Raw genomic sequence first — 17115 nt, 5'->3', positions numbered from 1 at the left:
GCACTCCTGGGTGACAGAGTACGACCCTGTCTCAAAAAAAAAAAAAAAAAGGTGGCACTATTGCTACATGCACACTTCTTTTAGAGCAAACTGGGACTTCATTGAACATTATTTGGGAAGTGGGATGATATAAAAATATAAAGTCATAATAATAACAGATTTTTAAAAGTGGGAACCCTTCAAACTTAATACACCACCCACAGAATTTAACTTTTCCCAGATAATAAAAAACGTGACACATGCAGCATTAAAAACTATTAAATTTTTCATGAGGCAGGGAAAAAAAAAATCAGCTAGTATTTACTATGTATTCAAATAATAATTCAAACAAGTTGACTAAAACTATAGTAGTCTTCTTTCAAGGTTAATATGTCAAGATTTTTTTTCTTTTACTCATGTGGCTCTTCATTTTGAGCCTCTAAAAATAATTATCTTTCGAGGTAGGGGAATTAAGGTGCTAGAGGGAGCCAGCCAAGTACTGCCCCAATTAAGAGAAGCGATGATCTGGGAAGTCAAAAAATATGCAGGTTTTCAGACTGCAGAAAGCAGCATGCTTTCGAGCTAATATTATCCCAATAATTTCAAATAATGACATTGAGAATACTAAGAAGGACTTACATATGTTCCAAGTGTGCCTAATACGCATAAAACCACAAAACGATCTGGAAGGTAGAAAGCATCATGGAAAACAATAGTTACTGAATCTGCACACGCAGAGCAGTTACTAACCTTTAAGGACTTTTAGAAGTACACTGTTCATGTGGCATCTAATAGTCAGTTAAAAGGAAAATTAGAGAAATATTTCCCTTTTCTTAAAGAAAGAAAAAGAGCAGGATTAAAACAAAGACACATGTACAAACAAGCCAAACCTGTGCATTGTTCACATTTTAAAATTCTCTCTTGGGGGGGAAATGTTGAGGTTGATCAAAAACCATAGTACCTGCTTGGGGCGGGAGGGGGGGTCTCATCACTGGCATTAAACCACCCAGCAAGGACTCTTTAAAGTAATCATTTCCAAATGGTTAATGTGGGAGAATCCAAATATGCCATGAAGAGAAGCATTAGGAAATCATTTGGGTTCTCACTTCCCCTAAAAGAAAAAAATTTTAAGATTTGGTTTTTTACAAAAGCCGAAACATTTGTCACTGGAGATAGGAAGTGGCCCCTTTGTAATGAATGCTCAGAGTACTTCGAAGACAGGTACATGAAATGCCCCTGTTCTTTTAGGTTATAATTATTCCAAAGCAGTCCTATGATGCTTCTTGTGTATTTGCATGTGCTGTCCAAAAGAGAAGAGCAACATCTGGTACCACCAATTTTGAAGTCAAGGCGATTTCACCTACCAGTTAAAAAAGGTACCCTATGGTTTGTTTCATTAATTTAAATTTTGTCCTCTAATTTATTTTACGTAATGGCCATATGTTTCTCCAGTATTCAATCCAGTGACAGCAACAGACATGCAATAAAATGGTAACAGAGCAGGAGTCTCTCTTCTTCTCTTTCCCCTTCAATTTCTTCAGAAATAGCAATAGTCGACCTGAGCTTAAAATATATAAATGCCTGTTTCCTTACTCTTAGGTAAACTGCACATGGAAATGTGCCTTCTTCCTGCTAAGGGAAGGATCTCTTTGCTTGGAAGTATCACACCTTGAAATGTATAATCAGCAGGCAGGAAATGAGAAAGGACACTCTAACAACCAGATTTACTCCTTGAGGAAGTAAAATTAAAGAAAGCACATTGGTGTATTTTATTAATATTTAGTAAGGCTTGCACACATGATGACTTCCTACTATTTGCCTGAAAAATGAGGAAGTGAAACCAATTAGCCTCTTAATTCAAATTGAGTCTCTCCTCTTGCTCCACAACTCATGGAAATGATCCAAGAAGCAAAAACTAGAGTTAAAGAGGAAGAGACATCATAATCCAAGATATAATGTATGGCTCTTGGAACAGTTATTAGCTTAGGCCTCATGACCCAACAAATGCTGTATGAATTATAGCAGTATATACTCAAACATTATTTTTAATACACTGACCCAATAATATATGAAAATAACATTGGAGGAAGCATAATAAATGTGATTTCAGTTTTTGAAAAATGATCAGAAACCAGCTGTCTTATATGCAACCTTTCCCCTGAAATGTTTCATCACAGAAAATGTACAAAAGTCATTAAGACATTTAATGAAAACAGTGCTTCACATAGACTGTACTCACTTACTTGAACCAATAAGGAAGTTAACAGAAATTAAATCAACTAAATGCAAAACACTTAAATCAAAAAAAGAAAATATTGAATCACCAGGCATCACTAAGTTGGGTGATATTTCCAGGAGTTTGTAAAATCACACCCATAACTCTACATTCACACCCACTAATGAGCCGGGGGGGCAAGGCTTCAAAAACCAAAAGCTGTAGTCTAATACTTTAGAATGATTCTTTTCTTAACGTGTTGTGTACTCATGGCTTTCCAAAGTATACTCACCATCAACTTTTTTTTTTTTTTAAGAAACCTGTCAATATACTACATACTAAATGAAATGACTGCTCCATTATTCTAGATCTTCCACAAACTATACTTGAAAATGTAGAGGTGGGAAAACTTTCCATGATGAAGTATTTTTTCCACATATTCTTAATAAATATTATTGCTGAAGCAATTAAGTCATTACTTACTGCTTGTTTTGTACTATAACAGGTGCCACAGGAATTTTATAAAGTACAGGTAATAAATTTTTTTAAATGACAGCTTTATGTACATCACATATATACCCTACAACTCAGCCATTTAAAATGTCATCCCAACACTTTTGGAGGCCGAGGAGGGCAGATCACTTGAAGTCAGGAGTTCAAGACCAGCCTGGTCAATATGGTGAAACCCTGTCTCTACTAAAAATACAAAAACTAGCTTGGTGTGCTGGCGCATGTCTATAACCCCAACTACTTGGGAGGCTGAGACAGGAGAATTGCTTGAACCCTGGAAGAGGAGTTTGCAGTGAGCCAAAATCTCATCACTGCATCCCAGCCTGGGTGACAGAGCAAGACTCCATCTCAAAATAAATAGAGTTCAGTGATTTTTAGTATATACACAGATATGTGCAAGCATCACCACAATCCATTTTAGAGCATTTTCATTTGGGTAATGAGATTATTAAGGAGTTGTCAAATACCTCACTATTCAAAACATCACACTACTTAGGCAGAAAAGCTTCCTGCTAAAAGCATTCCTTCTCATTTTGGCTTTCAAGTACAGTTGTCCCTCAGTATCAAGGAGACTGGTTCCAGGACAAACCCCCAGCCCTGCCATGGATACCAAAATGTGCAGATGCATAATCCCAAATATAAAATGGTATAGCATCTGCATACAGACTACACACACATCCTCTTGTATACTTTAAATCATCTTTACATTACTTACAATACCCAATACAATGTAAATAGTTGTTATACTATATTGTTATTTATTTTTTGTTGTTAGTTAAAGTATTTTGCGTCTGAGGTTAGTTGAATCCACGCAGCCCAAAAGGTCAATTATATATATTTCTATGAGGACTTTATATAGATTCATATGTGGGCTTTGATGTAACTGCTTTTTACTTTTCCTGTGTAACATATGACAGAGTTTGGATCTGATCCAACAGCCTATGAGATGCTATTGAAAAGTTCTGAGCAGGTAAGAACTTCACCATAGGACTCATGAAGAAGACAGAGGCATGGCACAGACAGTTCAATTTTACAGGGAAGAAACATGACAAAGAAAAGGGACCAAAGAAAGCTACAGCAAGGCCCACACAGGAGATAAGATCCCGAAATTATGTGGTGAAAATAGGCAGGAAGGAAAGGCTTAATACTGAAAAGATACAACAGACAGGTCATGGCTGTGGTCTGCCGTGCAGTGAGAGAAAGAAGAGACCAAGAAAGAAGCACGGCTTGAACCTGGGAGTTCAAGAAAATGGGAGTGCCTTTAGCACCGTTGGGGGGTCCAGAAGGAAAACTGGAGAAAGGTGAAGGTGATAGCCCACTTTTAGCTGTGTTATGTTGGCAAATGCATTTCCAGGGAGTAGAGGCTAGAAGCGCAATTCTGGAAAGCTTCCTCACGGGACTTTGGAAGGGAAAGTTGCTAAGAATCCACAACTGAATATTCAAAGCAGGAGACAAAACCATCTGATACTGGTTGAGCAAGGTTTCAGATGTGGTAGGAGGACCAGTGGAACTAGGCAGATGAGACTGAGAAGGCCCCCTGTCCCTCTGCAATGCAGCAAATGGCTGCATGAAGGAGGAGAGGGCAACCTTGAGGGTTCTCTGAGTGTGAGGGTCTGCCCAGGCTGACCTGGGAAAGACATAGATACAAATCAAGTTTATCCCACCTTCCAGTGTCACCTCTTTCCTGCTGTTCTCCTATATCAGGTGTGTCCCCATGACCTTCCTAAGGATAAGGAGCAAGGGGCAAAGAAGGTTCTAGAAATGTTGAATAAATACACACATTTATGGTCTTTTATGGCAATGGCCATGAAACTCCACCTCAGAACATACATTGGGGCAGAAGTAAATTTCCAAATTCTGTTAATGCATGCAATGGCTAGGCATGAGTCATGTGTCTTCAGTTTGATCAGAAAATTCTGATCCTGCATCAAGAAGAACTAAGTATGTTTATTCAAATATTCAAGTATGTCACTAGGAATATTTTAGTCACTTTATTGAAAGTTCATTTATTTTTACTAAATTAACTAAAACTTTTGAAGAGTACAATTGATGTCCCAACCTATTGCTGACTATAAGCTCATAAATTTCACCAACTTGAGATAGTATAAAGCATAAGTAATTCTAAAATACTAAATAAGTTCCCCCTTTTCTCTCCCAATTCATCTCCAGAAACAAATAACATAGAAAGCAAAGAAAATAGAAAAATTCCAAACCACAAGTCATTAGCCATAACAGATAATAAGTTGGGTGAAAAAATTCATTCTGGAACTTCGATTTCAACCTAATTTTAGAGTAATTATTTTGTCCAACAAGAATTAGTAAGAATCAAACAGACAATGCCATATAGAGAATATTTTATAATCGTAGTATGTTGGGTGTTTTGAAACATAGCCATTGAACTCTTTTGCACATTAAGAATACAAAAGACTATGTGGTAAGCTTGATTTCTGTACCCTCCCATTTTAACCAAATCCAAGAAAGTGATTCTGATTGGATTATGTCACAGTTATGTACTTGCTGATGTCCTGACACTTAAAGATTAGGGTGACCATATAATTTATCATCCCTGCCAGGCAAGGTGGCTCATGCCTGTAATCCCAGCACTTTGGGAGGCCGAGGCAGGCAGATCACGAGGTCAAGAGATCGAGACCATCCTGACCAACACGGAGAAACCCCGTCTCTACTAAAATACAAAAATTAGCTGGGTGTCGTGGCGCATGCCTATAGTCCCAGCTACTCGGGAGGCTGAGGGAGGAGAATCGCTTGAACCCGGGAGGCGGAGGTTGCAGTGAGCCGAGATTGCGCCATTGCACTCCAGCCTGGCGCCTGGTGACAAAGCAAGACTCTGTCTCAAAAAAAAAAAAAAAAAAAAAAAAAAATTAATCATCCCTAAAAGGATATTCTAAGAGTAAAAGGGGTACTATTAAAAATTGTACTAAGCACTTTGGGAGGCCGAGGCGGGTGGATCACGAGGTCGAGAGATCGAGACCATCCTGGTCAACATTGTGAAACCCCGTCTCTACTAATACAAAAAAATTAGCTGGGCACGGTGGCGCGTGCCTGTAATCCCAGCTACTCAGGAGGCTGAGGCAGGAGAATTGCCTGAACCCAGGAGGCGGAGGTTGCGGTGAGCCGAGATCGCGCCATTGCACTCCAGCCTGGGTAACAAGAGCGAGACTCCGTCTCAAAAAAAAAAAAAAAAAAAAAAAAAAAAAAAAAATTGTACTAGGACAATATGTGTAAACTACAATATTCCTAGGCAAATTGGGACAGATATACGATCCTATTAAAAGTATTCTGGAATAGAAGGTTGTAAAAGAGCACTTAAAAAGCTGAAGAGAAGTTGTAAAGGTGAAGAATAAAGGGCATGGAAAAATTTGAATATTAGCAGTAATACATAGTCCTAATATCCCTTATGATGCATATTTACAGATTCTAAAAAGTGTATGAACTCCCACAACAAACAATGCTTTAAAAATAGGACCTAGGTAGGGCACGGTGGCTCACACCTGTAATCCCAGTACTTTTAGGAGGTCAAAGCGAGCAGACTGCCTGAGCTTAGGAGTTTGAGACCACCTTGGGCAACACGGCCAAGCCCCATCTCTAAAAAACAATACAAAAATTAGGCGGGTGTGGTGAGAACCTGTGATCCCAGCTACTTGGAGGGCTGACGGGAGAGGATCACTTGAGCCTGGCAGGTTAAGGCTGCAGTGAGCAGAGATCACACCACTGCTCTTGGAGGGCTGACGGGAGAGGATCACTTGAGCCTGGCAGGTTAAGGCTGCAGTGAGCAGAGATCACACCACTGCACAGAGATCATAGCACTGCACTGCAGCTTGAGTGACAGAGTAAGACCCCATCTCTTAAAAAAGAAAAATTAAAGTTTAAAAAAGGATCTAATACACTGGGAGAAAACATTTGTAAAATACTACAAAGAGTTAACAGTAAAATGTATTTAAAAATTTGCATTTTTTTTTTAAATCTCCCAATAAGGAAAAGGCCAATTGGAAAAAGAAAATTATAATAACAAATTAAAAAATAATTTAGCCTTACAAGTATTAAAAGAATTAACAAATTCAAATGGCAATGACATAATATTTTTCACATATTAAATAGTCAAAGATGTTTTTAAATGATCATATTCAGGATTTGGAAGTCTAAGGCAAAATTGGCATTCTTACACCAATGGGAGAAATACAAACAGCCACAAAGCCTTCTGCAAAAACTCAGCAATAGCTATCATGTATCAAAATATTGTATACATTCCTGCTCCAGTGACTCTACTCTTAGAAACTTTCCCCAAGGAAATATTCACGTATTAGCAAATATTAGCTATAGGATGTGTATCCACAGTTGACTAAAAACATCAAAAAATCAAAACATAAACATTTAACAATAAGGAATGGGTAAAATAAATGATGGTCCATCCACATGATGGGAGACTATGCAGCCATGAGAAACAATATTTTATTATATTTAACTAAATAAAAAATGTTTATGATATATTGCCAAATGGAAAGAGTGGACTGCAAATTGATATGTAAACCTTATACCAGTTCTTGAAAATATACACTTATACACACACACACACACACACACAGTTGGAGCTGGTCTCCAACTCCTTTTCTATGTTAGATATAGAAAGAGGTAGGGCAAAAAAAATTTATAATAAAGTGTTTAAAGTGATTATCTCTAGGTGATAGGATGAGTAACTTCTCTTTTTCCTATTGCTAACTTATGTTTTCCCAATTTAACATTAAAATGGTATATTTTGTAAAAACAAAACAGTTGTTAAGAGGCTGAAAAAAAAAAGTTCTATCCGCTTACAAGGACTTTCCATCAAAGATGTAACAGAACTGGTAATAGAGCTAAAAGATCATGTTCTTTTAGTCAGAAGATGTCAAATGTAAGGTGGCTTGGGGTTCTATTTGGAATTCCTCTAAGACCAGCCTTGTGAAGATAAAACTGAGATAAAATATATAAGAAAATGTCAGAGAGTGGTCAAGTATTATATAAAGGAAGGATTTTAATAGTGAGCCATTAGCAGAACATGCTTTGGGTTGAGCTGTTTTTCTTAATTCTGCAGTGATCCATCACTCCCTTTGTGAGTACTGTGATGCACTTGGAAAATGGTTGGCTAGACAGAGCATAAACAGAACTGGCATGCTGGATGAAAACCACAGCCCTTATATTAGTAACCCTTGTCCTGATCAATGGAAACAAAACATAATAAGGCATTCCCAACAGATTTCCTGGGAAACTTACCAAAAAGTAGGAAATGAATCAACCCCCACTACATGTATTTCTCATAGTCCTTGACCTCAGGACCCTAAACACAGTAGGAGGCTCAAAGAAAAAAGGCTAACACATAATCAACTTAATTGCACCCCTTCAAATATCCATGCATAAAAAAAACTTTCAAAAATAAAGACACCTGAAATCTACCAAAATGTGATCAATAGCTGTGTCTGGGTTGTAAAAATTATATTTTTGTCTATATTTTACAAATTTCTAACAAGCATTTATTAAATTCAATTTTAAGCAATCTTTGCAATCCTTGCAAATTTGCTGCACTTGAATCCAATAACTAACCAACTGGCTATGTGAATGTGAATGAGTGAATTTACCTTTCCGGGCTTCGTTTACCATTGAATGGGCTGGAACATATGAATGCTGATTAAAGACACTGAATGTGTCTAGTATAGCAGGTAATGCTTTAAGAATGATGACTTCTTAATGGATAGAAACAGAATCTATGAATAAAACATTATTTGTAGACATTCCACTAGGTTCCAGTTAGCATACAGACTGGTAACCTCAGATGGCAGATATTGGGCACTGCAGAACCCATTTCTGACCTCAAAAGCTCTCAGGTCAACATAGATTTGAAGATTATTCTATGAATCAAGGAAAGGACTTCCCCTCAGGGGTTTTGACTCATAAGCCAAATTTGAGCCTCAGGATCATTTTAAAGCCAAGCTACAAACCACGAAAGAAACTTAGAGATATTAACTACAGTATATACTAACACATGTTCATTGTCTTGAGAAAAGGAAAAATATGTTATATAAGATTTGTCAAATATGACATGACAAAGGCAAGAACGCTAGCAATGTTAGTCCCTTTTCTGCCATTAAAACGTTTAACTTTCAGCAGGAATAATATGGGTCACAATTCCCCCCTATTTACAAGAGAGTCACACTGTAAAGTGTCTTCTCTTTCTATAATGATATAAATCTCTAGTATGCACGTTCATGTGAGACCACCCTAAATTAAAGCTTGATTTTCCCTACTATGCAAATTGGGAAAAAAAAAAAGTATCTTTATCCTGGAAGTAACTTTTGTTTTTTTGGCAGGGGGATGAAGTCTTGCTCTGTTGCCCAGACTGGAGTACAGTGGCGCGATCTCGGCTCACTGCAACCTCCGTCTCCTGGATTCAAGCAATTCTTCTGCCTCAGCCTCCCAAGAGTAGCTTGGATTACAGGCACGTGTCACCACACCCAGCTAATTTTTGTATTTTTAGTAGAGATGGAATTTTGCCATGATGGCCAGACTGGTCTCCAACTCCCTACCTCAGATGATCCACCCACCTGACCCTCCCAATGTGCTGGGATTACAGGCATGAGCCACAGTCCCTGACCAGTGAAAGAAAACTGTCCAATGTGGTGTTAGGCAACTACCAAAATATTGCTTTAGAAGAACATCTGGTAGTGAGAAAATATGTTTCTTGCAGAGGACAAAACAGGTAGGCAGTATGAACAAATGATACCTGTTCAAAATCTACTGATTCATTCAGAATACATATATAATACTAACAATAGGATATCTGGTTAATGGCAATACCAGTTGTTTTCTTCTCTTAATCTTTTCTGTATTTTAAAAATGTGGAGGCAGCAGCAATGCAGAGGAAACGGGAGTGAACCGAGAGCTTAGTGACCAACATGAGCCTCCACAACAAGCCCAAGAGTGAGATGACCCCGGAGGAGCTGCAGAAGCGAGAGGAGGAGGAATTTAACATGGGTCCACTCTCTGTGCTCATTCAGTCCGTCAAGAACAACACCCAAGTGCTCATCAACTGCCGCAGCAGTAAGAAACTCCTGGGTTGCGTGAAGGCCTTCGATAGGCACTGCAACATGGTGCTGGAGAACGTGAAAGAGATGTGGTCTAAAGTACCCAAGAGCGGCAAGGGCAAGAAGTCATCCAAGCCAGTCAACAAAGACCGCTACATCTCCAAGATGTTCCTGCGTGGGGACTCAGTCATCGCGGTCCTGCAGAACCCGTTCATCGCCGGCAAGTAGAAGCCACCTATCCCTATCTGTCAACAGAATTCACTCCGCTGTCCTACAGAGACCGCTGCCACTGGTGTTGAGAATAATAAAGCTCTGTGTTTTTTTCTAGTGGTTAAAAAAAAAGTGATATATTTGAAAATAAATTAATAATCAAAAACTATAATAAAAGCATTTTAGAATTATTCCAACAGGGCTCACAAATCTTCAGCCATATTAGATCATCTGGCTCCATGAAACAACCAAGAGAGGCTGTTTTATGAAGTTACATATACAAGATGCAGGTTGTCACTTACACCATTTGTTTAAAACACTCAGTCATCCATGCACCATCAATCTGCCTCAGCCTATATATCCCCTTTAGACCAGAAATCAAACTATTCCTATTTCCTCCTCCACCAAACTTACCATTCAGCAACTTCTGAGGCCCCTCTGGTCAGGCCCAGTAGGGAATATGTTTGGAAGCAGGCGGAAGTTCATGGGACCCCTCATATAACCCTGTGAACCACCATCTCTTCCACTGAGGCACTGCTCCAATCTCTGTCACTCACTGTAATGCAAGAGAAATCTGGTCTGCTACTTTGACACTAACTTAGCTTGCCCAGTGTAAAATTAACTGTGTGAAGTACAATCAAACTGTCAATGAACACAAGATGACACATTGCCTTTTATTTATTTACTAATTTTTTGAGATAGAGTCTCATTCTGTCACCAGGCTGGAGTACAGTGATGTGATCTCGGCTCACTGCAACTTCCGCCTCCCGGGTTCAAGCGATTCTTCTGCCTCAGCCTCCCCAGTAGCTGGGACTATCAGCACCCATCACGACGCCCAGCTAATTTTTGTATTTTCAGTAGAGACGGGGTTTCACCACATTGGCCAGGATGGTCTCAATCTCCTGACCTCAAGATTCACCGCCACAGCCTCCCAAAGTGCTGGGATTACAGGTGTTAGCCACCTTGCCCAGTCAACACATTGCCTCTTTTAAGCAGTTGTGATTCTATAATTACCTGTTTGTGATTGGAGTGACAAGAAGATCTGAATAATTCAGGTATTCAGAGTCAAAATGCTTTATTAAACATCTAGTTCTAGAAGGATATAAATCCAGAGAGAGTACAGGAGAAAAGGGAGAGCACTCTGCTCATATGGGCTGTCCCATCCCAGAACACCAAGGGTCTCAGCCCACCACAGAGAATTCAGCAAGGTGACTGAGGAAGGTCAAAGGTCTATCTGTCAGCTTTCCAGTTCCTTCTGAGTCTGTCTTCACAGCCTGACTTCCTTATTTGTTTGAAGTACTGTAAATTCCGAGAATATCAGGCACACCCATACTCAAATATAAGTAGAAAAACAAATCACAAAGCCAAATACAAATTGGTTCTTGGGCTACTAATTGGGGATCATCCATCAGATAAAGGTGATTTTCTTCTTTACGCATTTAGTGTTTAATGTGACACCTTCACAAAAGATACAACACTTGAATAAAAATCTATTTGCCAACTTTGAAAATTTAGCACTCGAAACAGACATGAAGTGGCTGTAAAGTTGCTTTACTCGAAAAGTAAGAAAATAAGTAGTTAAAAAAAAAAGAGAGAGAGATCTTAAATTCCACACTGCTTTGTTAACACTAAACTAAATGTACTGCCTCAGGTTCTGTCTGTCTGGGTTATGATAACACGTAAAACCTAGGCCAAAACTGCCCTAAATATTTTATGTATGTGGCTTTTCAATAAAGTGTTTATTTGGAAAACAGAAAAAGCCTTCCTACTTTGGAAAATGCTTTAAAATGCTTAATTACCTAGGTTAGAGGTAAGCTACATACTCACAGATGAAAAATATATCCTCTTAGGGGAAAAAAAAACCCGGTTGCCCTAATTATACATAGATGATCTAATTAAACTGTCATTCACAGTTCATTAAAGCTATTAATAAATTGTAAATGGGAAAAAGGAGTAATATAGTTAAATTTATAGGAATGTTAAAACCTATTAAACTTAAACACAGCCAAAGTACTAGTGGAGAAGTTCCCTAAGAACATGAACTTTACACCTCATCCAAGGGACCCTTAAAGGCCTCATCTAAAGGCTCAAGACCTGCCTTCTAGTTTATAAATGAGGAAACTGAGGTCTACTGAAGTTATGTCAATCACCCAAGTTTAGATCCTCTAACTTTCCCACTACTTATAAGGTTGCCACACTTCCTGAATTGCATGCATTTCTTCAGTCCTAAACAGAAAATGCTAGCATGCCTTGCTACTTTAAGTGGAGGAAGAGGGCTTGATAATCATTCCTGGAACAGTTCACTAAACAAAATACTAGATGGCAAGTTAACCGGTGCAGAGGACAGAGGACCAAATGGTGAGGTGGTAACATCACTACCTACAGAACAACAAGCACGCTGCTAGTGGACACTGCAAGAAGAGAGAAGCAACAGAACTAAAGAAAATAGAAAAATTTAATGAAGTCTGATGTGCCCAGAAAAAGGGTTCCTAGGAATTTCATGGTGAGTGAAATAACCTTATTAATCTACCTGTTGACAAAAGAAATTTTTGCTTAAACTAAGATAGAATCACACCGCCAACCAAAACAGCAGAGTAACCACTATGTCAGTAAAGGATTGAGAATAAGCAGAACATTTTCCAGCTCTATAAATAATGTGTTTTCTTCCCCTTAAGATTCCACATTTCCAGAAACCCCAAAAATACCTAAGCAAAGGAAACTCCATCAAAAGCACGTATGTCTTAGCACTAGTCAGTCAGTGCCTGCACCCCACAAACCAATGTGCAAACCCTGGGGGTACGACCCAGCAGTCTTGTGCTCCACCATTGACTGCTGAAAAAAACCAGTCTCTTCAAATAGGCAATGCAGAATAAAACAAAAATAAAATAAAACCTTATCTGTATTGTTGTTATCTGCAGTCTTTGTTTTACATAGTTTATGATGACTTAAAGCAGTTGCTAAATTGATCAATAGTAACACACAGGTTAAAGCCTGGGGTCTCAGATTCAGGCATTACCACTAGCTGGGTAGCTTTGAGCAAGTTAAGGAAACTGTCACTTTCTTCATCTGCAAAATGAGGATAATGATGCCTAGCTTACAGGGTTTGTTTGCAGAAAATACAGGTAGAGCCCTTAGGAGTGACTGCCACAAAATAAATTCTGTAACTTGTTATTATGGCAAATAAAGGCATTCACAATAAAGCCTCATCTGCCCTCTCCAGGCTACGCCCAACTTCTCCCCAGTAACAAGCTACCTTCTTTCAGACCTTCAGGCTCTTTATTTCCCTTTCCCCAAATATCCTTCTCTACTGGGCAAAAAACCTCCCTCATTCTTGTCCTTTAAGTTGGCCAACTCCCCAGAGGCCGGTTGGCTGCTCCTTCTATGTCTATTATGTGATTACATTTGGATTATAATTACTTATGTAACGAGAAAGACATTTATTTACTAGAATGAGGGGGAAGGGCGAGGACCAGCCTATCCAGGCTATTTCCATGAGGAGGCAAGCAGTGAGCCCTGGGCTAGGCAGTATTTCCCAGGGCACAGGCTATGGGGAGGGCCCCAACCTAAAAGGAAGAGAGGACAAGTTTTCAAAACACCACAAGCATGACTCTACCCTATGTCAGTGCCATCCTATGTTGTCTTTAAATTTATTAAACTTTGTAAAAGTCATGTGTGACTGGCTGTGTATGCATGCAGAGGTACAAGAAACAAAAGTGTGTGACACGAAGCTATCTGGGAAGGAATTTGAAATGTCTAAAGCATTCAACTGGTGTTCAGTCTGTTTCACCAAAATGTCAGAAGGGCAGCTATTACCCATACATGCCCCCTTATTTCCACCACAACCATGAAATTCCCATGGCTGGAGAGACAGTAAGTAGGCAGAGTGGTTTAGAGCAGTGCTTCTGAAACTTGACTGTGCATTCGAATTTCCTGGGAACATTATTAAAACCCACATTCTGATTCCGCAATTCTGGAGTGGAATGTGAGATTCTGCATGTCTAACCAGGGGTGAGGTGATGCCAACAATTCAGCACCATGGAAGTAGCCGAGTCTCAGAGCACAGGTGTCAGAGCCAGAAGGCCTCTCTGTTCATAGCCCAGCTACTTAATAGCCGTGTGACCTCGTGCAACTTACTTAAACTCTCTGGGCCTCTTTTTTCGCCATCCGTAAAAAGAAGAAAATAGGAGCACCTTCTTCATAGGGTGGTTCTTGAGGATTAAATGAATGAACATGTGTGAAGGTAGCTAGAAGAATACCTGGTACAAGAAAGTGCTAGATAGGTGTTAACTATTGTTATTAATATTTATTTCTGAATATCTCCCGCACCTATCATACTAAGGAGCAATTCAAAACAGCACACATTAATGTTTTTGAATAAAATAATGTTACTTTGAATAAATTAACATGTTTATAAGCTAGTATGAACAATTAACAAAATAGTATCTCTATGAAATCCTCAGAGGACCTAACTGTAATAAAAGATAATATTTAAAACTATAGTCATTTTAAACTGATGAAGAACTACATCCAAATCTTGCTCCTCGCAGAAACCTCACTGGACTGCAGGCTCACTATCCCAACACAGGACACAAACCGCTGGCACTCATTGGCCAGAAATGGCCTTTTACCCTTTTCCAGCTAAGAAAGAAAGACGGAGGCCTGACACAGGACTACCCAGGAAGACGGGGGACCTAGAGGTAGGGATAGAGGAGGACATGGATGAAGGAGGACACACAGTGGGGGCAGATGACTGTGAGGTCCAGCCAGGAGGGCAGCCTAGGCCTTTGCATGCAAGAATTAACACAGTGGGCAGAGCACAAAAGAAACAACGACTGTTACTGTTGACTGAACATCCATTATTTGTCAGGCCCAAATCACGCTATTCATCCTATAAATAACCCTGCAAGGTAAATTTTATTTTTCCCATTCTGCAGCCTGGGAAGGCTCCCTAGCATTGTTTAGGAGATTTATTAACCTTTTCAAATAAAAATTTCTACAGCCACTGAACCTGGACCCTTAGGACATGAACAGGCTAACACCAGACCAAGAACCAACAGCTCCGTGCGAAGCATCTGCCCCTAGATACTTTCCATTTGGGAGTCACATTGGAACTTAGTGTTGGTTCCTCCACTCACAATGTCTTGATACAGATAGCCCACTTTTCCCACAAGACTGTAACTCCTTTCAGGTGCCCCAGGGTCTCCCCAGGAGGATCTCACACATGTCTCGAGGCCTGTGTTTTCAATAAATTCCCTTACATTTACTGAAGTAGTCATCTTATGATAAGAGACAGAAAATTTATATTATTAAAATAGAAAACGAGGACACTAACACTGAGAGGTTAAATACTTGGCCTGAATCCATGGAAATACTAAGTGGCAAAACTAGTATGTAAACCCAGGGCACCACCAGGCCACAGAGCAACAGCCACTCACCATGAGGCCAAAAGCAAAGATAGCTCAGCCCTGGTACAGAGGTGAGGTTAAACGATGGAACTTCAATTCTTAGGGGCAGAAATGAGTGTGATGGAGACACAATGCTCACAAGCCACTAGGGAGTAAGATAGATTTTCACAGCAGTATCCCACAGTGGGAACCAAAGCAGAATTCAAATTCTGAATCTTTTGAGAGACAGGACTTAGGAATCCTCCTGGGGCTGAGAGAGGGCTCCCAGCAGATAGGAACTTGGTTAGCATGGACCCCACCACAAGTGAGCAGCAGTGCCAGCCACTCAAGTCCTAAAGCCCTTGGTTCGAGCAATAAGGGGACACCAGCAGCTGGGACAGAGACATCACCAGTATCTCAGCCCTATCCTTGATGGCTCTGGAAAATTGGCATAGGTGAGCTAGAGGAAGGGAAAGACCTATTGCTCTGTCTACAGGAAAAGATGTGGGGCTAACACCAGGTCTACTAGAACTGGGAGCTTCATTTTATTTTTTAAAGGAAAACAATAAGAGATTCACACGTGCATTCTCCTCATGGGCAACAAACTTTTCCGTATTTTCCGTATCTTTCTTGATATTCTAACTCAATGAAAGCTCCACCTTGGTTCAGAATCCTATTCTTCAATTCCCCCTCAAATTCCCTGCAATCTGGTTTTCATCTTGAACCCTTGGAAGAAGCTATCCTAAAAAAAGATTCCAGATTCATGCGGCCAAGTCTTGCCCCATCTGGTATAAAACAACCCTCACATAACACCCCCTCCTCTGGCTTCCATTGCCTCTTCCTGTACTTTATTTCTTACAGATGAACCTTCTTATTTACCCTTACTCTTCTATTATCAAAAAACTTAACATATCTGGGTTAAACTACTTACTATAATGTTCTTACCAGGTTCTCTTCCTGAAACTCTGCTTCTCCGAAGGCAATTACAAATGATTCCATTAAGTTCATATTCAGGTGTTAGTCAGCTCTAAACTCATCACCAAATTCTCAATTCCTTACAAACAGAATTTCCCATTTTGTGGAAGTAATCATTTCCTAGCTCCAGCAGGTTATTAAGCTTGTTCACTTCTCAGTGCTGATTCTTCCCTGATTTGCTTTTGTGCCTCCACACTACATGGCTGTCACTACATGATGCAGGAAAACAGGTTATAATACGTTTTTGTCTCACCCTTGAAATCCACATAGACCAGCAGCCATTTGCTCCAGCAACTCTTCCACATTTGGTATACAACTACCTTCCCACGCCCATTTCTGCACCCTACTGTCTGTCCATCTACTGAGGTTCCAATGTCTGCTTTCTCATGTATGAAAAACAAAAATGTCTGTATTGATAAACAAGAAAATATTTACAGGTAGTTATCTCTAAGGAGGAAATGGGGAAAGGGAAGGGAGTTTCACTCATTTCAGACATTTCCGTGTCACTTGAAATTTTTTTAACAAGCAGGCACTGCACTTGTTTTTCACTAAATAGACACTTTTTATGAAAGAAACCAGCTAATTAGTATAAAAAGACATAGGTACAAGGATAATCACTACAATGTTCTCATTACTGGGGAAAAAAATGGTAGAAAATAATAGGTAGAAACCAGAAACACCTAAATCAATCAACATATAGGGCCTTGATGTAATAAATAAGAGTACATCTATAAAACATAATACTGGGGAGCTGCTAAAAATACTATACTGT

The 17115-nt window shown here is 39.5% G+C and overlaps 2 protein-coding genes across 2 annotated transcripts in view; one reads left to right on the top strand and one right to left on the bottom strand.

Moving 5' to 3' along the window:
- LOC105725245 (guanine nucleotide-binding protein G(q) subunit alpha) overlaps window positions 1–17115 on the bottom strand; it is a 325618-nt gene that overhangs the window by 220949 nt on the left and 87554 nt on the right. The gene's annotated exons all lie outside the window — the stretch shown is intronic.
- On the top strand, window positions 9628–10002 carry LOC105725246 (small nuclear ribonucleoprotein Sm D2-like). The gene has a single exon (XM_064361300.1). It carries the CDS (start codon window positions 9646–9648, stop codon window positions 10000–10002), a length of 357 nt encoding a protein of 118 aa, XP_064217370.1. The 5' UTR covers window positions 9628–9645.

This window comes from Aotus nancymaae, unplaced genomic scaffold (assembly GCF_030222135.1).
Source record: "Aotus nancymaae isolate 86718 unplaced genomic scaffold, 86718_ANA_hifiasm-v0.15.2.pri h1tg000041l, whole genome shotgun sequence".
Taxonomy (NCBI): domain Eukaryota; kingdom Metazoa; phylum Chordata; class Mammalia; order Primates; family Aotidae; genus Aotus; species Aotus nancymaae.
Note: the sequence above shows the minus strand (reverse complement) of the source record. Positions and strands in the feature narration are given on the sequence as shown.

Excerpts from the sequence above, each read along its gene's own strand:
- LOC105725246 (XM_064361300.1), top strand. The coding sequence starts at position 9,646 with ATGAGCCTCCACAACAAGCCCAAGAGTGAGATGACCCCGGAGGAGCTG.